This window comes from Lepidochelys olivacea (assembly GCF_965140295.1).
Source record: "Lepidochelys olivacea isolate rLepOli2 genome assembly, chromosome: 1".
NCBI classification, from domain to species: Eukaryota; Metazoa; Chordata; order Testudines; family Cheloniidae; genus Lepidochelys; species Lepidochelys olivacea.
In genome coordinates this window covers 39,178,777-39,206,289 of record NC_140411.1, presented here as the reverse complement: position 1 = coordinate 39,206,289, position 27,513 = coordinate 39,178,777, and the positions used below count along the sequence as shown (strand labels likewise).

Sequence of the window (27,513 nt, the reverse complement as noted above, 5' to 3'; positions counted from 1 at the left end):
CAAGAGAGAAAATCCACAGGAAAAAATAAAACAGTATAGGGGGGAAGTGTCCTGTTTGTGAATGAAGACAAAGGGTGGGACTTGTATATTGTCACAATAAAATGCCCCCTCCCCGCCCATGGGGTCCCCTGGGTAAGCACCAGCATTGTATATTGCTAACGCCTTTATATGCATTGGGAAGTATCTTGGGAAGGGTTAAAGGTGTGAGTGTGGAATGGAAGATTCCTTTGCAGGTTACAAGAGGCCGAAGGAGGAGGAAGGGAGAAAGGAACGGGTTAACTTGATGATCCAGCTAGGCCCGAAAATAAGGAATGAAACTGCAGCCCAAGGCTAGCACACACAAACAAGCTCTCTGCTGCCAAACAGCCAGAAGCCTAGCCTGTATCTCAACTCCAGCCAGCCGTGAGAAAGGAGAACTGAGCCAGACAGAACTGAAGGGGTTTGCAAAATCAGTAAGATTGCGAAGTCCAGTTAGTTGAAAAACAACAGGTCTCACGACCCTGAGACCAGTGTGTTTTGGGGAAACTAAGGGAGCCATGGAAGACCGGTTCGGACTGGTACCGAGAGCATGGTAGGGGGTAGAGGGGGGGGCCCAAAGGTCCCTGGATGAAAACACCCCCAGAAGAACCCAGGGCTTAAAACCCTCCCGAGAGCTGAAGCAAGTCAGAGATCTACAGCGGACCCTAGACGACCTGTGCACAGGGCAGAACTCTCCTCTACCCTTCCTCCCCTCTTCTTTTTACGTTACACTCAGGCTTGGCCAGCCTTGCGTTGTGCATGTGTAAGTATGAAAGTAGGTTAGGGTTTGGGCACTAACGCTTTCTTCCTCCCTCTGAATGATATGGGGCGCGCCCAGCACTAACCGCTGTTATTTGGTTAATAAAGCTTTAAACTTAGTCACTTGGTGTGCTCCTTCATCTCCTCCGCTAAAGATTTTGCAGCCTTAGCCTGATCACCTGAAGCCCCAGGCAGATTGGTAACATAAATCTGTCACAATACTATAGGAGGCAAAGGAACACACTGAGTTCTTCACCCACTAGGCAAGCTGTCAGTGTGTCTGTCTCATGAAAAGAGGATCACAGTCAATCCTGGCAGCAAAATGCTGCAAGGATTTTGGGTGAGCAATACTCTACTGGACCTAAGAGTAGCTAGTTAATTAAGTCGAGGCTTTAACATGTAAGTTACAATTCTATTTTATATATATTCATTTGTTTCCAAAACTTCTACTTGCTATGACTTGAACATCTGTGCTTTGTTAAATAAACTTATTCTTGATTTCATTATAAACAGATCTAAGTGCTGTGTATCAAGCACAACAGGACCTGAGGTGAAACTGGTAAGTTGGGGTGTACTGTTTCTTTGGAAGGAGCAACTGTGAATACTGTGCATTTCCAGGGGACCAAGGTCTGGAGAATCCAGGATGTAGGTTGGAGCGTGCTTATTGCTATCCTGTAGAGAAACAGCGGGGCCTGGCTACTCCCAGAGGGGTGGGCTTATGTTGCTGTGGAGTTGGGGAGCGGAACCCGGCAGGCCCAAACAAGGCTTCTGTATGCTATGAGCAGGTGGTAGCGACCCCAGGTCACAACAGGCCATAGAACCTCTATAACACAGGCTACAGAACTTCTCCTGCATATAGTGCACATTGCCAGATCCTGCAGGGAGGGGGAGAAAGTAACTGCTGCTGGGTTGTAACTCCCTCTGCTGTGCAGGTGGGCAGAAAATGAGAAGTGCCTTGACCAGGGATGAAAGTATGAGGAAAGACTTACCAGTACGGGTGTCTGGCTCTGGGGCCCCGGAAGGGGTGAGGCCTTGGGTAGAAGGGGCAGGGCTTTGGGCAAAAGGGCAGGGCTAGGGACAGCCTCCTGCAGCCAGCCCTACTGCACAGCCCAGGCCACGGCTCCAGCAGCGATTTAAAGGGCCTGGAGTTCCGGCTGCTGTTGCGCTAACATCCGCCAGGAGACCAGGGCCCTTTTAAATCACCAGGCCCCAAGGCAGTTGCCCTCTTTGCCCCCCAGTCAGCAGCCCTGTCGGTAGGAACCCTACCGGCAGGGCCGCCAACAGTGGGGGAGGAGGGCAAAAGGGGCAGCGACATTAAAGCACTTTAATATTAGCTGCGTACGGGCCCGTACCAGCAGCCACTTCCACCTCTGGCCTTGACTCTACTCTAGCTGGCATGAAGGGGGAAGTAAGCTCTTCGGGAAAAGGGCTGGGTCAACTTATTACCCCCAAGAGCAGAGAAACCAGAACCCAAATGGTGACTGAGTCACTATTTGCTTCCCGTCCCCTCTTGAGACTACTCAGCTACTCATTGCCACTTACTCAGGCTGGATTGAAAGGTGCCAACCCAGCCCTTAACGCTTGAATTAAAAGAACCTGTTTCAACCACCAACAGGTGATTTAAACCATATATTCCAAATAAATCTTAACAAAACCCACAATATTTAAAAGGAACACAGAATATGTGCATATGTTGGCACCATGTTTATTTTGTTTCACAGTCTCATAATTTTTGATAACCCAAAGTTTTAATTTAAAAATATTGAGGCTTTGCTTAATGCCAAAATATTATAATTCTAGAATAAATGCAAACATCTCAATTTGTTCTGTAATGTGTTGAAAGCTCCACAGCTGAGCAGTGAAGCGCAGGATGGTGCCAACATACTACTCAATCCACCAAACCTGAAGAAATCATTTCAAAACAAATAACAAAAGAAGGATGAATATGAAACCTGCATAAGAGTTTTATGCAATTGGTGAGGTGTTCTGCATTCACAGCCAGTCATTTTTGTACATAATTTTACACAACATTAAACAAACAAGCAAAAAGTATTGGGATTAAAATGGTAATGGAACTGCTATGAGATTTCTGCTGCAAAGATTTAAAGAAATTTCCATCCAAATGAAGTTTTGTTTTTGTTTTTTTTAATTCACATAAACACTGAAAGACATTTTGAAACAAGGCCTGCTTTAAGAATGTCAGATGAACAAGAGGTCCACTGAGAGGTTTTTACAATGTTGCACACTATAACTATAGGAAAGGGGAAAGTAGTTTGTTGATGTAATCTTTCACTCTCCCTCACCCATTAACAAATAGAAGAACACTTGCTGTTTCTCCTCTACTTGCAAATACATATTGGGTCTTCATCAGAAGCTTCCCAAAAAACTGCAATCCAGGCAATTGAAACAAAGGAAAACAGCAGCTGGAGGACAAAACAGATGCTTTTCTACCCTGGATTTGAAAGTAGAAAGTACTATGCCCTGGTCTACACTAGGAGTCGAGGTCGAATTTAGCAGCGTTAAATCGATTTAACCCTGCACCCGTCCACACGACGAAGCCCTTTTTTTTTTTGACTTAAGGGGCTCTTAAAATCGATTTCCTTACTCCACCCCCGACAAGGGGATTAGCGCTGAAATCAGCCTTGCCGGGTCGAATTTGGGGTACTGTGGACGCAATTAGACGGTATTGGCCTCTGGGAGCTATCCCAGAGTGCTCCACTGTGACCGCTCTGGACAGCACTCTCAACTCAGATGCACGGGCCAGGTAGACAGGAAAAGGCCCGCAAACTTTTGAATTTCAATTTCCTGTTTGGCCAGCGTGGCAAGCTGCAGGTAAGTGCAGAGCTCATCAGCAGAGGTGACCATGATGGAGTCCCAGAATTGCAAAAGAGCTCCAGCATGGACCGAACGGCAGGTACAGGATCTGATCGCTGTATGGGGAGAGGAATCCGTGCTATCAGAACTCTGTTCCAGTTTTCGAAATGCTAAAACATTTGTCAAAATCTCCCAGGGCATGAAGGACAGAGGCCATAACAGGGACCCGAAGCAGTGCCGTGTGAAACTTAAGGAGCTGAGGCAAGCCTACCAGAAAACCAGAGAGGCAAACGGCCGCTCCGGGTCAGAGCCCCAAACATGCCGCTTCTATGATGAGCTGCATGCCGTTTTAGGGGGTTCAGCCACCACTACCCCAGCCGTGTTGTTTGACTCCTTCAATGGAGATGGAGGCAACAGGGAAGCAGGCTTTGGGGATGAGGAAGATGATGATGATGAAGTTGTAGATAGCTCACAGCAAGCAAGCGGAGGAACCTGTTTTTCCTGACAGCCAGGAACTGTTTCTCACCCTGGACCTGGACCCAGTACCCCCCGAACTCACCCAGAGGCTAGCGAAGATTAGAAGGCAAAAAAAAAAAAAAAAAAAAAGCACTTGTGATGAAATGTTCTCTGACCTCATGCTGTCCTCCCACACTGACAGAGCACAGATGAATGCGTGGAGGCAGACAACGTCAGGGTACAGGAAACCACAAAATGACCAGGAGGAAAGGTGGCAGGCTGAAGAGAGAACTGAAGCTGATAGGTGGTGGCAGCATGATGAGAGGAGGCAGGATTCAATGCTAAGGCTCCTGGAGGATCAAACTAATATGCTCCAGCATATGATTGAGCTGCAGGAAAGGCAGCAGGAGCACAGACCGCTGCTACAGCCCCTGTGTAACCAACCGCCCTCCTCCCCAAGTTCCATAGCCTCCTCACCCAGACGCCCAAGAACGCGGTGGGGAGGCCTCCAGCCACTCCACCTCAGAGGATTGCCCAAGCAACAGAAGGCTGGCATAAAATAAGTTTTAAAGTGCTGTGTGGCCTTGTCCTTCCCTCCTCCACCACCCCTCCCGGGCTGCCTTGGCAGTTATCCTCCTATTTGCGTGATGAATTAATAAAGAATGCATGAATGTGAAGCAACAATGACTTTATTGCCTCTGCAAGCGGTGATCAAAGAGAGGAGCGGAGGGTGGTTAGCTTACAGGGAAGTAGAGTGAACCAAAGGGGGGGGGGAGGGGTTCATCAAGGAGAAACAAACAGAACTTTCACACCATAGCCTGTCCAGTCATGAAACTGGTTTTCAAAGCTTCTCTGATGCACACCGTGCCCTCCTGTGCTCTTCTAACTTCCCTGGTCTCTGGCTGCACGTAACCAGCGGCCAGGCGATTTGCCTCAACCTCCCACCCTGCCATAAACGTCTCCCCCTTACTCTCACAGGTATTGTGGAGCAAGCAGTAATAACAGTGGGAATATTTGCATCTGATGAAGTGAGCTGTAGTTCACAAAAACTTATGCTCAAATAAATTTGTTAGTCTCTAAGGTGCCACAAGTACTCCTTTTCTTTTCAGTGGGAATATTGGTTTTCCTGGGGTCTAACAGAGTCAGTAAACTGCGCCAGTGTGCTTTTAAACGTCCAAATGCACATTCTACCACCATTCTGCACTTGCTCAGCCTGTAGTTGAACAGCTCCTGACTACTGTCCAGGCTGCCTGTGTATGGCTTCATGAGCCATGGCATTAAGGGGTAGGCTGAGTCCCCAAGGATAACTATAGGCATTTCAACATCCCTAACGGTTTTCTTCTGGTCTGGGAATAAAGTCCCTTCCTGCAGCTTTTGAAACAGACCAGAGTTCCTGAAGATGCGAGAGTCATGTACCTTTCCCGGCCATCCCACCTTGATGTTGGTGAAACGTCCCTTGTGATCCATCAGTGCTTGCAGCACTATCGAAAAGTACCCCTTGCGGTTTATGTACTCGCCAGCTTGGTGCTCCGGTGCCAAGATAGGGATATGGGTTTTGTCTATGGCCCCACCACAGTTAGGGAATCCCATTGCAGCAAAGCCATCCACTATGACCTGCACGTTTCCCAGGTCACTACCCTTGATATTAGCAGATCTTTGATTGCGTCGGCTACTTGCTTCACAGCAGCCCCCACAGTAGATTTGCTCACTCCAAATTGATTCCCGACTGACCGGTAGCTGTCTGGCGTTGCAAGCTTCCACAGGGCTACTGCCACTCGCTTCTCAACTGCGAGGGCTGCTCTCATCTTAGTATTCTTGCGCCTCAGGGCAGGGGAAAGCAAGTCACAAAGTTCCATGAAAGTGCCCTTACGCATGCAAAAGTTTCGCAGCTATTGGGAATTGTCCCAGACCTGCAACACTATGCGGTCCCACCAGTCTGTGCTTGTTTCCCGGGCCCAGAATCGGCGTTCCAGCGCATGAACCTGCCCCATTAGCACCATGATGCCCGGATTGCCAGGGCCCATGCTTTGAGAGAAGTCTGTGTCCATGTCCTCATCACTTTCGTCACCGCGCTGACGTCGCCTAGTCACCCGGTTTCGCTTTGCCAGGTTCTGGTGCTGCATATACTGCTGGATCATGCGCGTGGTGTTTAATGTGCTCCTAATTGCCAAAGTGATCTGCGCGGGCTCCATGCTTGCCGTGGGATGGCGTCTGCACAGAAAAAAGGCGCGGAACGATTGTCTGCCATTGCTCTGATGGAGGGAGGGGCGACTGATGACATGGCTTACAGGGTTGGCTTACAGGGAATTAAAATCAACAAAGGGGGTGGCTTTACATCAAAGAGAAACAAAAACAACTGTCACACAGAATGGCCCCCTCAAGGATTGAGCTCAAAACCCTGGGTTTAGCAGGCCAATGCTCAACCCACTGACCTATTCCTCCCCGCAGTATTTCAGGCAGGACTGAATCTCCTTTAAAGTTTTCAAGGTGCCCCTGAGAGACCTCACCAAAACAATTGTCGGCCATTGATTTCACAGAGGGAAGGAGGGGAGAGCAAATAATACAAAACAAATCTGGTCTATTTCTTGTTTTGATCCACTCCATCTATCTTTTACATCTTTGGCTGGCAGCAGACGGTGCAGTAGGACTGATAGCCACCCTCATCTCCTGCCTGCTCGCCAGAAGATGGTGCAATAGGACTGCCGGCAGGATTAAAGAGAATGACCTGGTCGAGTCACTCCTATTTTAATCCCTGAGCCCATGTCTGCCCAGGTGCTCCTGACCGACCTTACCGAGGTGGCCAGGAGCACCTTGGACATGACGACGATGGTTATCAGACCTATTGCACCGTCTGCTGCCACAAGGCAATGGGCTGCTGCCGTGCAGCAATGTAGTACCGCGTCTGCCAGCACCCAGGAGACGTACGGTGACAGTGAGCTGAGCGGGCTCCATGCTTGCCGTGGTATAGAGTCTGCACAGGTAACTCAGGATAAAAGGCACGAAACGATTATCTGCCATTGCTTTCAAGGAGGGAGGGAGGGAGGGCCTGACGACATGAACCCAGAACCACCCGCGACAATGTTTTTGCCCCATTAGGCATTGGGATCTCAACCCAGAATTCCAATGGGCGGCAGAGACTGCGGGAACTGTGGGATAGCTACCCACAGTGCAATGCTCCGGAAGTCAATGCTAGCCTCGGTACTGTGGAAGCACTCCACCAAATTAACGCGCTTAATGCACTTAGAGCATTTTGTGTGGGGGGACACACAATCGACTATATAAAAACGATTTCTAAAAAACCGACTTCTATAAATTTGACCTAATTTCGTAGTGTAGACATACCCTACGACATTAAATGAAAATCTGCAAGCCACAAGTATGTAATGTGAAACATTACAACCTACATTCACAGAGTAGACCTATCATGAAGATAATTGTATTAAATCAATTTTGATCTGTGATACTAATCTGAGATCACCTGAGATCATTCACCAAAGGAGCCCCTGCATGTGGGGATGGGTGTGGGCCTGACAAGTAAGACCCCTCTCCCTTTCCCTGCATTTGAATTTTGCAATTTAGCACAAAGGGCTCTGAGGCACAACAGACTGATCACGTCAGATCTTTCGGGGAGGAGGGGTAGGAGCAAAGGTGCCGAAGGGGAAGAGGCGGGGCTCCCTGGGTTCCTCTTGTTAAAATCCCAGCAGAGTATGGCACATAAGGCAGAGGAGCAGCGGTACAAGGTAGAGGGTTCTCGTGCATCCTGCAGTGAAGTGCCCTGTCCAGACGTTTATGTTTAAATCTGCCACTTTTCCTTCTCCATTAAATATCTGTCTCCTGGTGATTTGGGCACTTTTTGTCCATGTTCTTCCACCAAGACCCTTGCCAACGTTTAAAGAGAGTGCGGTAAGATTCTGTTCTCCATCGCTCTCTGAGATAATCTTGGAAGGAGATCCAAAAGCCTCACACACTTACAGGAGTGGAATTCCTCTGGGACTTGCAAAATGTGTTGGCAGGAGGAAAAAAGGTGGTGGAAAAAGCAAATTCATATTTACTATCTTGATGCTGATGCCAATCTGCATAGAATGCTTTGAAATTATTCAGCAGTAATTCATGCCTGTGAAAGAGAGTCTACAACGAGTGAAAGCCTGGGTGGCACTCCTATATTAAAAGGAGATGGACAGACCACAATTTAGTGTTCTTCCTGGATAACATTCCACTCCCTTTAGCTTAGTCCAATGACTTGACCTTGTCACTCATTCTTACCTAAAGGGGGAAAAAACCACAAAGTATCAGCCTTGATACACTTACCGTCTTATTCGGTCTGCAGGGCACACACAGAATTGATGGCCAGAAGTTACTAACACCATCCTCAATCAAACCCTCAACACTTGTCAGACATTTTAATGAAGCAGAGTATGACAATCTCAGTACAACCTGCCAAGAACATGAACATAGTGAGATCACTGCCTAACGTTTAGCAAGACTGCTCTCAGAATGACTGAGCATCAATAAGTTTCAGTTGCACGAGCCAAAAACTTATGTACTGAATGGCAGCTGAGTTCTGTGGTTCTGTTTTAATAGTTAACACAAGCCCTGCAAAAGGTCACTGTCACTATGGGGCTGTTACAAGGGTGTCTGGAGACATCTGACTCTGAACTCCTATTCTGGTTCTTCAATCTCCCTGCTCCCTAGTGCTGCTGCCAGCTAATGCCCAGCCTCTTTCTGGAGAATGATGATGCCTTCTTAAAGGACCAGTCTTCATTATCTGTATTATGGCAAGAAAATCGTATCTGGAGTTCTATAGAGCTACTCTCTGCACAAACACACAATAAGACAGTCCATACTGCAAAGAACCAATAATCTAAATAATCAAGAAGTGACGTGAGTTTCCTGAAATCACACAGTAGGTCAGGGACTGAGGCAGGAAATAAAACTAGCTGGACACCGGGTCCAGTCTTTTCTCTCCCTGAGACCTCTCTAAGCCCCCATGGAAAATTTTTCAAAGGTTCATGTTTTCATAACTATTTCATATTTCAAGAATCGTTCTTAAAACCACTTTCTTGCAGCACTAGAAACCTGGCATTGGGCTAAGCCATGAGAACTAGAATGCTTAACTCACTAAACAGAGTAAGCAGCAGAAGAGAAATTTCCAAAGTGGTTTCATTGCAGCTAACCCTGCTGTTCCTTGGGATCTTTAATAACCACAAATCGTCAGGAACTTGGATTTTAGGTCTCATCTGAAGTTTAAAAGATTTTTTTTTAAAAAAGGGTCCTATGATAGACTATCAAAATTTAGTGTCTTAGTTTTTGCTTCTAGTAATGTGCAACGTATATATTAATAACAATAACAGCAGTATATTTATGTTAATAATAGATTTACTAAAATCTCAGTACTTTCCACCTTTTTGTCTTCTTTCATTATGTACGTAACACAGTGTACAGTCAGCCAGCCAAAAGACAAAGCAACTGCCCATTTATTTCTGGCGTAGTGAATAAAAGTATGACAGGATACTGTGATATTATCAGTACTAAGTGCTGCTAAAACACTTCCTTCAAATTAAAACTAGCAATTATAAATTCATCTCTTGGATTTATCTACATTCATTTTTAAGAGTGAATTTCACAACTGAATTACATGCATGCTGGTGAGAAAAAAAAGGTGAAGACATGCCAATTACTCTTCCACATAACGGACTCATAGCTGTGAAGTGATTACAAAAGCCTAGTTCGGGTCTTTCATTTGATCCTGGCAGCTGGTGCACCTAAAGCAGATTAAAGGTCACATGTACTGAATTTTTCTAAAATAGCTTTAGTCTGCAGGCAAGACAATAGGTGGACAATGCACATCAGTGACTGGATCCCCAGAGACCACAAGCAACCGCTGGGCAGACCCAAAATGCCCTGCGCTGATCCCATGACAAAACTCTTTGGCCAGAAATGGAAAGAACTCGCAACAAAACGGAATGGTGTGGCGTCAACTTGCGTTCGTGGAGGGATAGACGAGGACAAGCCAGACAAAGGTGAGCTTTAAGAAATGAGGAATATTCCTGATAAACTAGTTCCTTTTGTGCGTGTGCATTTATGCATTCATTATTGGTGGAGCTGGTAGCACTGCCTATGGTATGACCTCGTGTGAACTGTGAAAAGCTTCAGATGCTGTTGCTTCCTCTGTGAAATTTTCTGGACTAGGGGACATTCTAAATTAATTCCTCAGGATCCTGACAGCCTGGCTGGACCTACCATCTTTATACATTATCTGCTACTTCCTTTCACTTTCCAGACTGAGAATCCGGGCTCCAAGTTGTCAGCCTATCCCACTGTGTCCAGGTTCCTTCCCCACTCTGAACTCTAGGGTACAGATGTGGGGACCTGCATGAAAACCTCCTAAGCTTACTTTTTACCAGCTTAGGTTAAAACTTCCCCAAGGTACAAACTATTTTACCCTTTGCCCTTGGACTTCCACTGCCACCACCAAACTTTATCTGGGTTCCTGAAAAAATGGAGTTTGGACATGTCTTTCCCCCCAAAATCCTCCCAACCCTTGCATCCCACTGGCCAGGAGGGATTTTAAAGGGGTTTACCCTTCCCTTTATATTTATGACACACTGGAAGCATTTTCTCTTCAGTAGGTCAATGCCAAGATATTCAGTGAGAGCCATGGAAAGTGACATGACTCCACTGCACACAGCACTAACAAAAATCATCCCTTGTGTACTTAAAACTAAAACTTTTGCTTATGCAACTGAGCTATGCCAGTTTTAGAAGCTACTGCACAGATGGTGGTTGCAGCACACTTATAAAGAAGAAACACTGTTGACAGAAAGGAAAAAAAAAAGCAGCTCACTCAAACAGTCACACCTCAGAAACAGCAGCGGACTTTCAAAGGGTAGGGGGGAAAGATTCAGGCTGAGAATAGTTTCAGCGGAAGCTTCCCTCTACCTAAAACCTCCTAGAAGTACTGGCAGCACTAGAATCTTTCACCGCTAACACAGGTTTGCATTTAAATACAAACAGCAGCTGGTGGGTTGCCTTAGTAAAAAGTTTGGGAATCACTGGTTCACAAGACACATTGTAAAAGGTGGCGTCCACTGTACATAAGTGCGAGAACACCTATGCAAATTCTGGGTGTTCAAATTTCCTACAGTCACTAAAAATAGAGAAATCCAGGATCAGAATAACTTGCAATGTTTAAAACTTAGAAATGGATTTTAAGAGACTCCCTATGCATACACACACAGCGAAGGCCGTGAGAAACAGGACTGGTGCAAATGCTTCATAGCATTTAAAATATAAACACAATACAGACCTGAGAGAAGAATGATAACACCTTACACTTTTATCCTGTAAGGTCTTCAGAGCAGGGACTGACATTTAATCGATATTGGACAGTGCCATAAATCTCTATAGCACTACATAAATAACTCAAAGTGGGTGGTAGAGCCTGCATTTTTTTGTCTTTTGAAATATCATGGATTTCCTTTTTATCCCTTAAGAAGGGGCAGAATTAAAAAAGCAATACAGTATTCATAAATGTTAAATACCTTGATTAGGATCAATACTTTATTCCTATATTTACATTTTGCTAATTGTTGATTCTGTAAAGTAATTTCCCTTCCAGCCTTCCACATTTATGCTTAAAAATATGCATATTTATATTTTAAATTGCATGCAAAAAAAGTCTACTCTCTGATTTAGAAGTCTATGATGCTGAGAGCTCACCTTTCAAGCTGTCTTTGAAGATGGAGCAATACTTAACACTCAGCATAACCAGGCTTTTCATCTTATACTGTAGAGTAATTACTTCCCACTTCAGAACAACAACGTAAGTTATCATCTCAGACTTGTACTCCAAGTGCCATAGCCGGCTTGGAAAAATCTGACAGAGAACATTATGGGTTTACTCAAGGGAGTCTGATCTGTGATAACTGCCAAGAACAAATCATGACTATTCAGGCATAGCATAATGAGATACAGTATGAGAAATGACACACATTATTGGGCTTGTACAGTATTCTGGAAAATCATTGTAACAGAATTTCCTCAGGTCAGCACAAGCCAAACCATACACAATACTAAATATGCCAATACAAAATTGTAACTATATATATACTATACGCTCATAACTACTTCAAAGGGTCTTCATACAATAAATTTCAATTTAAACACAGAAAATTCTTTGTGAATTTTGTAACATGAAGGCTAAATGAAACCTCACTGCAAATCTTACAGGTTGCCATGATGCATGCAGAGCCATAGGCATACACAAGCATACAATAATCAGCTGATATCACATTACATCTTAAAAACTGCAACTGGCTTGATATACAGAATAAAGTGAATGCCTCTCCCAAAGAATGCTCTGGGAATAGAATAAAACTGAAGAAAGAGAAAATCAGAACAGGAGAAAATAAAAACAAGTAACTTTGCATCATCAATGGGCAACAAATACATTTGTTTCCTCCACTTCGTACGGTACCATCACTAGCTGTCACACCAAAACAAAGCAAGAGTGTGGGGATGAAAACGACAAGCAAATAAAATTCTTTAAAATGCTATTGTATTAGGGAAATCCTGGAAAAAATAATCAAGTAAAAAACTGTTTAATGAGAGAAAGAAGAGCAGTATTTAAATTCCAGTTCCAGAACTATAATCACTGGTCTATCAAAACAATAAAAAGCCTTACCTTCTCGCTTTTCCTCCTGGCTTCTCTTCTTGCTTCCTTTTCTCTCAGCCTTTTCTCCTATGAGAAATAACAAGATCCATTATAATTTTAAAGTCATACTCCCATTTTATCTTCAAAGAGTAAAAGAATTTAAAAAGTTGAACTACCCTGTTTAACTCATTCCTACTGTGTGTAGCAGTAGAACAAAAACAATGAATACATGTCTGACTGAGGCACTATTCATTCATCTTTGTCCTGCCAGGGAAGATTAAACTTAGTGCAGATTAAAACCTTAATCATCCCAAAAAGACAACATGAATCTTTTAAGGCAGTTGTTTGCAGAGGTCTTCCGGTGGTACATCAACTCCTCTAGATATTTGCCTAGGTTTACAACAAGCTATATAAAAAGCACTAGCCAAATCAGTATAAACTAAAATTTCAATACAGTGATTTGTTTATACTGCTCTATATACTGTACACTGAAATGTAAGTACAATATTTACATTCCATGGTAAAAATGAGAAAGTAAGCAATTGTTCAGTAATGATGTGCTGACACACGTTTGTTTTTTTATGTCTGATTTTGTAAGCAAGTACTTTTCAAGTGAGGTAAAAGTTGGGAGTACATAAGACAAATCAGACTCCTGAAAGGGGTACAGTAGTCTGGAAAAGCTGAAAGCCACTGTTTTAAGGAATGATGCAATTAAGTATTCTGATAGTATTTTTAACCGGTTATTGCACTTAAAACACTAACATGGCATTGTCAAGTTCCATGTTTATGGTTTCTCATTGACCTCACAGGAAATCGCAGTTTACAAGTAAAATGATAGTTTTCGCAACAGTGAGCACTGCTAAAGACACTGCTAAAGGTCCTCAGTCAAGCTGTGTTCTTCCTGGCCTCCACAGAACTACCATTAACAGACTCCGCAGTGGAATAGACTTACAGACTTTAAGGCCAGAAGGGGCCATCATGATCATCTAGTCTGACCTCCTGCACATTGCAGGCCATGAAACCTCACCCATCCACTCCAGTAATAGACCCCTAACCTCTGGCTGAACTACTGAAGTCCTCAAATCATGATTTAAAGATTTCAAGTTACAGAGAATCCATCATTTACTCTTGTTTAAACCTGCAAGTGACCCATGCCCAATGCTGCAGAGGAAGGCGAAACTCTCCCAGGGTTTCTCCCAATCTGACCCTGGGAAAAATTTCTTCCTGAACCTAAATACAGCAATCAGTTGGATCCTAAGCACTTTGGCAAGATCCACCAACCAGACACCTGGGAAAGAATTCTCTGTAGTAACTCAGAGCCCTCTCCAACTCGTGTCCCATCACCAGCAAGCATAGATTGGCTACATGCCATCATAGGCAGTTTCATCATACTATCCCCTCCATAAACTTATCAAGCTCAGTTTTGAAGCCAGTTAGGTTTTTCACCCCTACTGCTTCCAGCACTTCTAATTTCTTTACAGTCTACCTCATCATTAATATACAATGCTGCTTCATCCCTTTATCTTTATTTCTGTAATTCCTGAACAGCACATACCCGTCAATACCTGTACTCCAGTCATGATTACTATTCCACCAGGTGTCTGTTACCCTTGTTTCACTTCCTGAATCAGTAGCTCTAGTTCCTCCACTTTGTTACCCAGCTCCTTGCACTGGTGTACAAACACCTTAGTTATTTCTGCTTGGATTCACCCAGATTCCTTGCCCGATTTGGGTACAGTCATTCTACTGCCAGTATTGCCTGCCTGTTTGCATCACTGGTTTGGGCACTATTTTTCCTCCTAATGTCCATTCTCCATTGCTGTATTCTCTCTTTCTTGATTTTCCCAGCATTAACGATTGTGTTGCTGCATGAGCCAAAATAAAATGCAGCTCCTCCTTCCATAGATGAACTGGCTCTGCAATGCCAGCAGGAGTGAAGCAGCAGTGAAATTCAGTCAACAAAATAAGTAACTATGACTGTGACCACAAACAGGGAGCAGACAAATTGAGCCAGATGGTGCTCTTTGCTGGTAATTTTTTAATATGTCTAGTTTGTTTATTTTTAACCAGCCTGAGGAATACATCCAAATCAGGTTGTTGTTTTTTTTTTAGTTCTTCCCACCATATAAAGTTTCTCTGATATGTTCAGTTCATGGGATAAGCACAGCAAGTGCCTTGTTTCTGGACTAGAGCCTTGCAACCTGACCCAAAGCAGCGGGACCCAACTACAAGTGTCGGATTCAGGTCAAGCCAGATCTGAAAACCACCTAATCTGCTCAGGTAGGCTCAGATCACCTTTGCCTGCCTGTAGGGTCGACATGGCAGTTGCTACATACCTTGCTCCTGCTGGCCATGACCATCCCGCTGTGTTCTGTATGCCGCGGAGTGAGCATGTTGACGAGTTGCAGCACCTCTCGCTCACCGCACAGCAAGGTCAGCAGGATCAGAGACTGCAGCTGCCACCTCACTGACTCCACAGGCCAGAGGTAACCAGAGATGGTTCGCAGGCACAGGGAGCAGTAACCCCCAAGGATGAAGTGGCAGCAGTGTCACTGACCCAGGTTTGGGGGGAAATGTCGGGTTGGGTCTGAAAATTACTTGACATTCTCGGGTTGCAGTGGGGTTGGGCTTTAAAATTAGGCCCAAGTAGACCTCTACTCTGTAGTATGAAAGCCTATACTGACCAGTTTGGGTGAGACACTAAGGGTATGTCTAGACAGCATTTTTAAGTGAGCCTCCCAACCAGGGTTGACAGACTTCAGCTAGCAAGGTTCACGCTAATGCTCTGAAAATAGCTGTACAGACGGCCCATGGCAGTTGCAGCTCAGGCTGGAGTTCAGGCTCTGAAGCCTACCCGCCCCCTCCCAAAACTTTAGAGACCAAGCTCCAACCCAAGCCACCATTTCAGAGTGCTGTCTGTAGAGATATGTTTGTTGAAATTATAATTTATAGACGCTCCCTCATAAGGGGCCGTATTATGAGCATAGGAATTTGGAAGGAGATGTGCCCTGGAGGCGGGGGTTGCTTCTGCCACTCACAGCAGAATGGCTGTGTGCAACAGTTCACCCGAGACGCTCTCCTGTTTGTTTTATTAAAGTTTTATTCCTTTCTCATTCACTGGTTTGTTACACTATTTTTAGAGGGCCACTGTGCAATGTGCTACTGCGAGCTGTGCTAGCTCAAGTTTGTCGACCCATGACGGGAGGCTTGTGCCAGAAAGCTGTGTAGACATCCCTAAGGCCTGGCCAAATATTTTATTGGAATAACTCTGTTGGTCAGGGGTGCGACACTTTTTTCCTTCTGACAATGATACGCCAGTCAAAGCCCTAGCAGAGATGCTGGTATACTGGCAGAGACGAACTTGTGACTGCATAGTTTATTTCACTTACCTGTACGGCCACCAGCACTTTTATACTGGTATAACTGTGCTGGCTGGCACAGCAAAAGAGGCAAAACTTTTAAATACAGAGAAGGCCAAACCTGGAAGTTCCTGCCACAAATGAGAACATGGAAGCTCCTGCAGTCCTGGTGCTGTGCCACATCAGGCCAGAGCGATCCCCATCAAATAAGAGAAAAGATTCTTTTAAAAACTGAAAATGAGGTAACAGTTTGATGCTCCTGATTCATGCCCTCTCTATGTTGGAACCTGAAAGAGCTGGCTATTTGTTTTTGTTTTTATTATTATTAAGGTGGGGAGGAGGAAAAAAACATAGAAAACCTCCTGCTTATGCAGGGAAAGGTAAATCACTAATATACTGTATATTGTCAACCAAACTGATCTGTCAAATGGATGGAGTATTTGAAGAATAATTTTGCCGTCACCAAAACGTTTATGGTTAGAATGCTGCAACACTTTTACCATTTGTCACAGTTTCATGGTTAACTGCCAGTTATTCCCCATTACGTAGTTGGGGATTTGATTTTTCTTTCCTAAACGTAGCTGAAGCTTACCAAGCCATCCACCTACCTCTGTATCGGTGACCTGTCCTCTCCATTATTTACCACTCCCTCCATTTTTGTATCATGATGTTTTTCTCTAATTTTCTCTTCCATGTGATTAATAAAAACATTAAACAGCATAGGACCAAGAATCAATCCCTGCGGGACCCCACTGGAACACATCTATTTGATGGTGATTCCCCGTTAACAATTACATTTTGAGACCTATTCGTTAGCCAGCTTTTAATCCATTTAATGTGTGCCACGTTCATTTTATAGCTTTCTAGTTTTGTACTCAAAACGTCATGTGGTACCAAGTCAAACCCCTTACCAAAGTCTAAGTAAATTACATCAACATTATCTTTACCAACCAAACTTGTAATCTCAAAAAAAAAAAAATCATGTTAGTTTGACAGGATCTATTTTCCATAAACCCATACTGATTTGCATTAATTCTATCACTCTCCTTTAATTCTTTATTAATTGAGTCGCGTATCATTAATTGAGCCGCTCTATTATCTTACCCAGGATCCATGTCAGACTGACAGGCCTATAATTACCTGGGTCACCCTGTTTTACCTTTAGTCTCAGAAATCCATCTTGTATTCTTTATGTGTCACGCATTTTACAGAAAGAAAATGAGACCTGTTTAAGAGTTTTAAGAAGTGGGACTATTTCTTGAAGTCTTAGAGGAATTTTAAATTTGTTAGTAATAATTTTCTTCTACAGACACTGGAATAGTAGGATTCATGGTAACTGGGGAACTCAGTTTTACCACAGGAGGGAAACAGAAGTAAAGGCAATTGTTGAGGAGGCTCACTCCATTCACAGATGAGCAAGAGAACCATGAGAAGGAGTTTTATGCAAGGTGTGTGTGTGTGGTGGGGGCGGGGGGGAGAGAGGAAGATTTGGGGACCTTATGCAAATAGCTAATTCAGGGAGCAGTTTTCAAACAGGATACTGACGCCAGCACTGAATTATATCATCATAGTAGGGACCATGATTCAATACACCCTAATAATTAGTGTATACAGTGGTATTTATGATAAAGTCTTGGCTTCGTCCACATTTTTTCAATATGAAATACAACAGAAAATGTTTCCTCTGTTATATATAAACTTTCTAAAATTTTAAATTTTGCAGTCATCTGAATTACTTATCCATTAAAAAAATCAACCATCTTAATTTATTATATGCAGAAAGCCCAATAATAATATAGGCTTAGGTAAAGAAAGGAGGAAACCACTGGAAAAACCCATGTAAGTGAATTCTAAAACTAATCCAGAAGGAGCAGAGCAGATTTTCTACCTTTCGCCCTTCCCCATCAGTTCTATGCTATTTCTTGCTTTTCCAGCAACCTAACTCTGTGGCTCTTTTCAATATCAGTATTTTTCATAGGCAGAACTTGCTACGAAGCACGTATTAAGTTTTCCACCTTTTCCAGTCCAATTTCCAAACTATTTTGTTATGCATTCTTGGCTCTGGCATGTCACTTTCTCAGTTCTATGATAAAACTACCTGCTCCCTTTAAAATGTTACCTTGAAAAGAAGGTGGAAGGGACTAGAGTGATATTAACAGGGACCTGGGAAAGTGAGATGACTGATATTCCACAGCAGGACAGAAGAGTTTTGAAAATGAACAGCATAGACGTTTCAAGAGAGGAAAATTCTACTGTATATGGAAGAGACAACGGCTCAACATTGGCCACAGAATCAGGTTGAGATGAAAGCAGAAGTTCATATTCAAGGGAGCTATAGCAGTAGAATGCAAAGAAAGGGCTGAGAAGGCACAGGGTTGAGATAATGCATTAGAGAGGACAGATGACAACATAATGTATAGGATACTTTATAAAAACAGTGGAAAGGGGAAAGGATAGCATCATTAGTAGGAGTGGAATTAGAAGTCAGAGGGAGTAGAAGATAAAAGCAATAGCATGCAAAACTAGAGGGGAAGCTTTGTATGAAGAGAACTGCTGCCATCAGCACCTTAACAAATATTGGAAATGTAACTTTACTTTGTGGGAAAAAGTAAGGAATCCGTTCCTCTTTGACAGATGAGGGAAATAGATGGACAAGATTATTAATTTAGGCCTCAGTTCAGGAAAGCATCCTTATTCAGGACAGTGCTTAAGCAGACACTTAACTTTAAGTATCTGAATAAATTCCATGAAAGTCAACTATGCTGTCCTGAGTAGCAATGTAATGCTTTTCTGAATCAGGGCCGTATCTGAGATTGAGGGCCCATTCTTCTCGGCACAGAGCAAGAAACAGTCTCTTCTGCAAAGAGCTACTCTAAATGATGAGACAACGGGTGGGAGAAAGTAAACACCACCAGTATTATACAACAGTGAAAACAGACTGAAATGAAATAACTTGTCTAAGGTGACAAAGAAACTCTATGGCAGGAGCCAGAAAATGGAATCCAGATCTTCTAAATCCCGGTATGGTGTTTTAACCCACCAGACCTCCCTTCCTTGCATTTAAATTACATTCTGCTAGAAAGGAAGAATGGAAGGACGGGAATAGACGTGGACAATATATTGTAAGATAGCTGGAAAAGGCAACCAAGAAAATGTAGATTTAGCCAACGATAATCAAATTTATTCCATGTCAGTTAATTCTCATTTTATAGATAAGCCTGTATCTGTAGAGATTCTTGAATCACTAAGGTCTCTGACACTTTAATTTTTAGAATTTTCTACAAGCAGCAGAAGAATCTGGATTTTCTTGGAGTTTGCATTTTCATAATACATAGTAAGAATACAAGGTTCTATCATGCTATAAATCATTACTTGGAAGACTAGCATATAATTCAGCAATGAACATCAAATTTATTAGTAGCAGGAAAACAGAAAATTACATTTCAATGTACAAATACTTCATTACATATGCTCCTGGCTTACTAGCTGACTTCTTATCTGATACAGCTCTACAGTTCCCTAATATTGCAAATTTCCAACTGAAAGGCATACAAATAGGCAGATCCTGTTATTGAGTATGGCATTCATTTTTTATTGCCAATATCTGTATATCATAACTTCATAACACAGCAGCATGAGATTGTCAGTTAAAGCTGCAGAGCATCACAATTTGATTAAAAAACTTTCTCCCCAATAGTGGTTGTAGAAATCATGTCTCCCTGGAGTCTCCATTTGTACCCAACTGCTTGCCCCTTATAGGGTAAACTTTTATTCCAGATGAGGAGCTTATACAAACACTAGGTCATGTCTACACTTGCCATTTAAGCGCAAAAGCGCAAAAAGTCCCTCAGAAGTTTCACCATAAACAGAAAACCACCTCCTCGAGAGGCGTACAGTTCTTGCCAGTGATACTTTTGCAGTGATGTGCAAGTGAAGACACGCTCTTCCAGTTTACACAGCTTTTATCCTCCGGAGGATATCCCACAGTGCCTAGGTGACCACTCTGGCCAGAAGCTCTGCTGCTAGGTAAACAGACATCTGCCCCTCCCCCTATAAAGCCCGAGGAACTTTGAAACTCCCCTTCCTGTTTTTTGGGAAGTGCTCACTTATCTGGCCAGGTGACAATGACTGCTCCACAGAGCAAAGGATCCCCTGATTGGAACAATGCTGAGCTATTGGACTTGATCCGTGTTTGGGGAGAGGAGGCTGTGCAGGGAGGCAAGATGCCACACGGTCACCCCTTCCCACAAGACCTATCCTCAAAATGGAGAGAGCTGCACTGTGGGATAGCTGCCCTCAGTGCACTGCTCTCATCGGTGATGGAAGTGCCGCAAATGCGAACATGATCTGACGCCTGTGGAAGTAAGTGAGAACACAAACCTGCACTTTTCTTTTACTGGTTCCCGATCACCGGTGAAACTGACAGTGCAAAAACTCTGCAAGTGTAGACATAGCCTAAGTTTCCAGCAAGCAGGGGTGCAAATCAACCCTGAACTAGCTTGCCTCACATTAAGTGTCTGTGTCCTGCTGACGAATACTAAAAGTTCCCTAGTGCACTTTAATATACTCCTGTTTCAAGGTGAGGTAGATCAAGCACACTGTGGAACTTTTAGCATGCAGCAGCAAGGTCCACACAGCAGGCTAGTGTGGGGGAGGGTCGTGTTCCAGCAGGCCATGAACCACCTTTGTTTAGAAAAGCTTGAGGCATGTTGGTTTCCTTTTCAGACAGTCAACACAGAATCAATCATAGGCTAACTGGAAAGCAAAGCAAGACCCTGCTCTTTTCTTCCCAGCCTGCGCTTCCAGTCCCTGCATTCCTGGAGTAAGAAATTCAGCCCTAAACCAAGAGTGGCCAACATGTGACCTACATACTGGAATAGGGTTATCAGATAGCAACTGTGAAAAAAATGGGACCAGGGGTAGGGCGGTAATAGGCGCCTATATAAGAAAAAGTCCCAAAAAACAGGACTGTCCCTTTAAAAACAGGACAGATGGCAACCCTATCCTGGAGCAGCCTGCATGGAACTTGGTAGAAAGCGCACAGGTTGCAGAAGAGAAGAATTTGGAGAATGCAACAGGAAGTCGGTGTGACAATCAGGGTCCAGACACCCGCAAGGGACAACAGGGGGGCCAAAACTACAAAGAGTAAGCAGTTGAATCAACTGGTTGTATACAATGTCATTGTGTATAAATATATATCAAGTAAGGCCTTTTATGAAAGCCTGTAATGTTCTGAACTTTATGGTCATTAGGATATACATATATAGGTTATAACTATGAATATATGTATATATACGTGCATATAAATATATGTAAGTATATATGTATAGAACACAGTAATAGTAATTAGGGTATGTCTACACTTAAAATGCACTTCAGTGTAAACACTACTTATGATGAGGGGTAGGGTTCTCCTATTGGTGTAGGTAATCTACCTCCCAGAGAGGCGGTAACTAGGTTGACGGAAGAATTCTTCTGTTGACCTAGTGCTGGTCTATACCAGGAGTTCTAGGTTGCTACAGCTACGTCTCTCAGGGTGTGGAGTAGCTATATTGAAATAAGTCCCCCCCTGCAGGGATGGGAAGGGTTCTCCTGTCGCTGTAGGTAATCCACCTCCCCAAGAGGCAGTAGCTAGGCTGATGAATGAATTCTTCCATTGACCTAGCGCTGTCTACACTGGGGGTTAGGATGGCTTAATTATGTCTGAGGGGTGTGGATTTTTCACACCCCTGAAAGACAACTATGCCGATATAACTTTTCAGTGTACATCAGCCCTAGGCTACAACTACAGCCACGTGGAGAAGCAATCAGACAGCGAGGAGCACTTCCTGGGTAATTGTGTACACAAAACCAAATCAAAGCGCCTAGCACTGTATAACCCAGAGAAAGACAGTGGTGGACTATTAACGGTAATGGAAAAACACTGAGAAGAAAACCCCAGTCTTGGAAAATTAAGCAAGGAGGGAGTTTCCCGTGCTCTGTGGCATGGTCTACACAATAAAGTTAAGTTGATGTAAGCCAACTTGTGACAACCTTGTTGTGCAAGTATCTACACTTACATTCGTGGGAGACAACTTTAAGTGCGCTGTTATGCTGACATAGTAACGTCAGCTCCCCGAGAGGCATTGAGCCACAGTTGATGTACGCAGGTTGATGCTGCTCAAGTGTAGACAGCTTTGATCCCAACAAACAGTTCAGATGAGACACATTACACGGTGTGCAAGTATGAATGGGAAGCGGCATATGAATTTTGCAGTGGCCTTTTTTTTTTTTTTTTTTTTTTAAGTAGGTTGAAATGCAAGCAATGCATTCTGAGGAGAGAGCTGAAAGGAGTAATAGAAGTTTCTAGGAGCACAAAAAGAGGAAAACTGTGCCAAGTGTCAGGGACAACATGGAAGAAGGCACACAAGGAAAAACTTGAGAAGGAAACACCTAGAGCAAAGGAAGCAAGAGGGGGAGTAGGAGGAAATAGGAGCCAAGATGTGGTCAGGGAAGTTCTGTGGAGCTCCATGAAAGCGATGAGGAGAAAGTTAAACTTGATGCAGATGGTGAGGGGGAAGGCGGTGAACAGATTTAAAGAGGAATATTTTAGCTACAGCATTTTGGATAAACGGAGTTGAAAGGCCAGAGACGGAAAAGTGGTAATCAAGGCAGGAGGAGACCAACGCACAGGGAAGGATTACAACTGTTAGGTCATCTTCTTGTAAAGAGATGTCAAGAGGAAGAATTGATAGGATTTAGTAACAGCCATATTAGGGGGGAGAGAAGTCAACACTAACACTGGGTGACAGGGAAGAAAGTGGAATCATTAACATCAATGGAGAAGGCAGGGTTCACTTTGCGGGGTTGCGTTATAACTGGCGGTGGGACACAGACAGGTGTCAGAGGTGTAATACTGTAAGGGAGAAGAAATTACAGAGCCATAAGTGATGGGTTTAAAAACTAGTTGTAGGAGATATCGGAGTGGTAGAGAGCAACTAAATACTTGCGACAGACAGCCTCAATTTCCTCCTGGGGGGGAAAAAACCTGGCAAGATCCTGCATAGAGTGGGAAGAAGTGGGAGGGCCACATTGTCAAAGATAGAGAAAAGCCACTAGGAATCGAAGATACAAAAGTCCGGAAAGGATGAGAAACCGAACTGTTTTAGCAAGGAAGGCGGCTGAACTGAAGGAAAAGAAGAAAAAATTGCAGAGAAGGCTGTTTGCATTTTCTACAAAGGTGCTTAGCTACACAGGAGCAAATGAGACAGCAGCCATGGTTGGAGACTGGCAGAAAAGACAAATGGTGGGAGAGGAAGCAAAAATAATAAATAAATAAATAAATAAATAATGAAAAGGCTGAAGGAGAGAAGAGGGACTCTGAAATCAACAGAAGGGAGGGATGTCAGTGAGGGAAGAAAAGTACTGAAAAGTGCAGAGATGTTGATTGATTTGTGGTAGCAAAAAAACTATATTTTAAAAAAGGACAAGAATATACAATTTCAGCAAGCATTAAACAGCACAGGTGAGCCAATGAATGCCTAGATGCAGTAGGACTGCAATTTCAAATGGAGTTTTATCTGATTAAAGACTACACAATGAAGCCCTCCAAAAAGAGTCTGGGTACTCTCTCTGGACATTGTCCTCTCTAATTTTATTATTTGTTACATACTTTTGTTCATGTTTTGTGAACAAAATTACAATAATCACACTTGTTCAAAATAAAATTTAATCTCCCATCTGCTCTCTAAAATACAAACAGTATATTCAATCTTTCCATCCTTTGTTGCATGTCCTGGGTTCAATGCACGTCATTTGCAGGACACCAAAGACATTTTGAAGTTTTTTGGTTTATTTGCATTTTTATGTGGTCTTTACTTTGAGTCTAGCAGCCTTAAAAAGAGTAAATTAGTCCATATTTCCCAAATACTGCTGTATATTTTTTATTTAGGTGATTGCCATACAAGTAGTTCTTCCAAAACATTCCGCACAATATTGGTCTCATTTTAATCATCCCATAGTTCTTTTATATTGTACCCAAGCTGGAGGCATAGCAACAAATTGCATCTTACTGAAAGTCTTCCAAAAAAACAGCAGCATCCATTCTTCCACAGTTAACATCGATACAGTACTTTAGGATGAATCATATGTTTTCCAAGAGAGTTATTACTTGCAACTCTGCTCTGTATTGTTAAAAAACATGATTGATTCTTTATTGGCTTGACCCCCTCACTAAGAAGTCATTTAGTAGGGGCCATCTTAGACAATTTCAGTGACAATATGCATACGGTGATTTTAACTAATATACAAAGGCAATGTTATTTTATCCTCTAAAACTTATATTATCCTTTGAACCTCATCTTCATCCCACAATATTTATCTTTCCCCCATGATTAATCTCATGCTTCTGCAATATCAGGAAAGTATGTTACATCACTCAGAAAATTTTTCAAGAGCAGCTCTGAAATTGTAATATGGTACTCCCCTTAGTCAGTGTTATGTTTCCCTGGTGATCATGCTCTATATTTCATTCTTAGATTTTCTATCTTCTACGGAGGTAATAAATACTTTCAATAAATCACAAATACAAATTAACACCAGCACCATTTGTTTAGATTTTGCCTTTTGTATAAGTTTTCTGCTAAATATTGCACAGAGCAGAAAGATCAACAGAGTATATATTTATCACACAAGATTACTAAGAGCAAAGCACAGTAACTCCTCACTTAACGTCCTCCCGCTTAATGCTGTTTAAAAGTTACGGCGCTGCTCAATTAGGGAACATGCTCGTTTAAAGTTGTGCAATGCTCCCTTATAATGTCGTTTGGCTGCCTGCTCTGTCCACCGCTTGTAAGATTTTGTGGAAGAGCAGCGAATTTACAAGGGAGCATTGCACAAGTTCCTCTTCTCCGCCTCCTCCCCTCCCTCCCAGCGCTTCCCTCACTGCCAAACAGCTGTTTGGCAGCGCTTAGGACTTTCTTGGGGAGAGGGAAGGAGCGGGGATGTGGCGTGCTCCGGAGAGGAGGTGGAGTGGGGACGGGAAGAGGCGGGCCTGGAGCATTCCTGGAAAAGTCAGTGCCTGTTCTTCTCCAGGTAAGCTGCCACTGCTGCTGCGAAGGTGCTTCCTAGCGCCCTTTCCTGCAGTGGGTTGTGCCTGTGTGGAGTAAACCAGGGGCACTTCCCAACCACAGTACAGTACATAATGCCTTTTGTCTGCCCCAAAACAACCCCCCCGCATTTACTTTAAATCTTATGGGAAAACTGGATTCGTTTAACATCGTTTCACTTAAAGTTGCATTTTTCAGAAACATAACTACAATGTTAAGTGAGAAGTTACTGGTATGGTCTTGGGCAGAAGGATAAATCTATTCAGTTATGCACTGAGAGTTATTAGTGGAAATGAACCTACCACCACCACTACAAGAAAACTGGCAGTAAAGTGGTTCGCTGTCCTCATCACTTCAGTGGTAATATGTATATGTGCTCAAATATGCATAAATTCTCTCTATATATGTTTTGCAAATAGTGTCTAGAAAAATAAACTCATTTTTCAACACAAAATTCCCATCCTTTTCTTTTTATTAGCTTAGAAATAGAAAATGGGAGGAGACTTAAAACTGTCCTAATGACACATTGGATTTGTAGGATTTCAACATCAGTTGATATGGGACCTAAATGTGATACGAAAAGTGAGCTTCATGGTCAAAGTTATTATACAAAGATGACTTTTTTTAATACACATTTTATTTTTCACCTCCCTCCCAATAACTAAAGCATTGCATTATATATGTGCTGCTAAATACATTTTTTATAAACCTTCAACTTAGTCATGTTTGATACATTTAATTTAATTTTATTCACTAGCTTTTAATAGTCAACCCCTATGAATTACCCTTCTGTCAAGGTGCATCCCAGAGTTCCTAAACTATTTGTCTCTGCAGCACACACCTAAACCAAGACGAAGTCTGAATACCCAATATATTTTAGAAGCATTAGGATACCTACAAATAGGCTTGTAGATTTTGTAGCCAGCTGGTTAATATGGATGCTTGGTTACGGCCTGATCCCACATGAGTGAAGTCAATAGATTTTTTTAAGTTGACTTCAATCCACACAGGACTAAACTCTTAGTTATTAAGGCTCACATTCAGAAATGGACTTAACACCTGTGTAACTTTTAAGCACATCAATAGTCCCATAGAAGTCAATGCTTGAAAATTAGGCACATGGTTAAGTACCTTCCAGAACTGGGGACTACCCGATTTAAAATATGGTTTCTTCCCACCCCAATCAATGAAACAGTAAATACTTAGCACTTATAAAGCCCCTTTACATTTTCAAAGCTCTACAGAAACACTGAACAATCTGGACATCATCTCCATTAATTATCAAAGTATCATTACCCCAATTTTATAGACATGGAAATTTGGGCACAGAATGTAATTGACCTGCCTAGTAGCACACAGCACATCAGTCTCAGAGCCAGTGTTAGTATTCAGAAATTCCTGGCTTCCAGGATGGTGCTATAGCCACTAGACTATGCTGCATCCAGTAATTAGGTCTAGCTTGGTTCTCTATTTATCTATCCTAGACAAATACAGAACCATGCATAAACGTGTAGATGTGGAGGGGTCATCATTTGTATTTCATATTTAATGTTCCTTATTGTTTTTCCAACAGCCCCTAAGTTAACATAGCCCCCAAAAGCCCAGCTTTGGACTTCAGGCAAAATGTGGGATGTGGGAGAAAAGGAGTATTCCCTAGATTATAGTAAATTTTTAAACACAAAAACTTTACTCAGAGACAGTTCAAGTTACATCAGGATACAGTCACCACTTCAGAACCTGAAAATCATGGAAATAAGTCATGGCAAAAGCCTCCTGAATCCCTAGCCACTTTCATATCACAACACTGTCAATAACACACTCTAACATTCCATAATGCTTTTCATAATGCGACCTCAGACACAACTGCATTAACAGATCAGCACATCTGACTGACCGCACAGTTATTCTGCTTTAACTTTGCTGAGGTTATCATTGAGATTTTCCACCAGACAGAGTTTGAAGAAGTTGGGGTACACACTGCTTTTCAGCAGGGAAGTGAAAGCTCTATGTAGGTGCTGAAGTATGTGATGAACAGTGCTGAAGGCAATGTTATATCCATGCTTTTCAGGTTTGGAGTTAGAGGGTGGGGGTTTTGAGGCAAACTAATCTGCCACACAACAAACTTTCCGTGCTTATTTCCCAGTTTTTACACAGGGCTGAAGTACCTTGGTGTAGAACCCCAGGATTGGGGAGGGAGGGAGAGAGGGAGGGAGGAGATAACAAATGATTAAGGCTAAGATTTTGTCATGGATATTTTTAGTAAAAGTCACAGACAGGTCATGGGCAATAAAGAAAAATTCACAGAAGCCCGTGACCTGTCCCTGATTTTTACTACAAATATCCATGATAAAATGGGAAGGGACTGGGC

At 43.0% G+C, this 27,513-nt stretch overlaps 1 protein-coding gene across 1 annotated transcript in view; it reads right to left on the bottom strand.

Moving 5' to 3' along the window:
- DDX10 (DEAD-box helicase 10) overlaps positions 1 to 27,513 on the bottom strand; it is a 323,849-nt gene that overhangs the window by 77,856 nt on the left and 218,480 nt on the right. Inside the window, exon 16 of the mRNA XM_084613019.1 lies at positions 12,731 to 12,787. Coding sequence (XP_084469145.1) covers positions 12,731 to 12,787 — 57 coding nt within the window. The remainder of the gene's footprint in view (positions 1 to 12,730; positions 12,788 to 27,513) is intronic.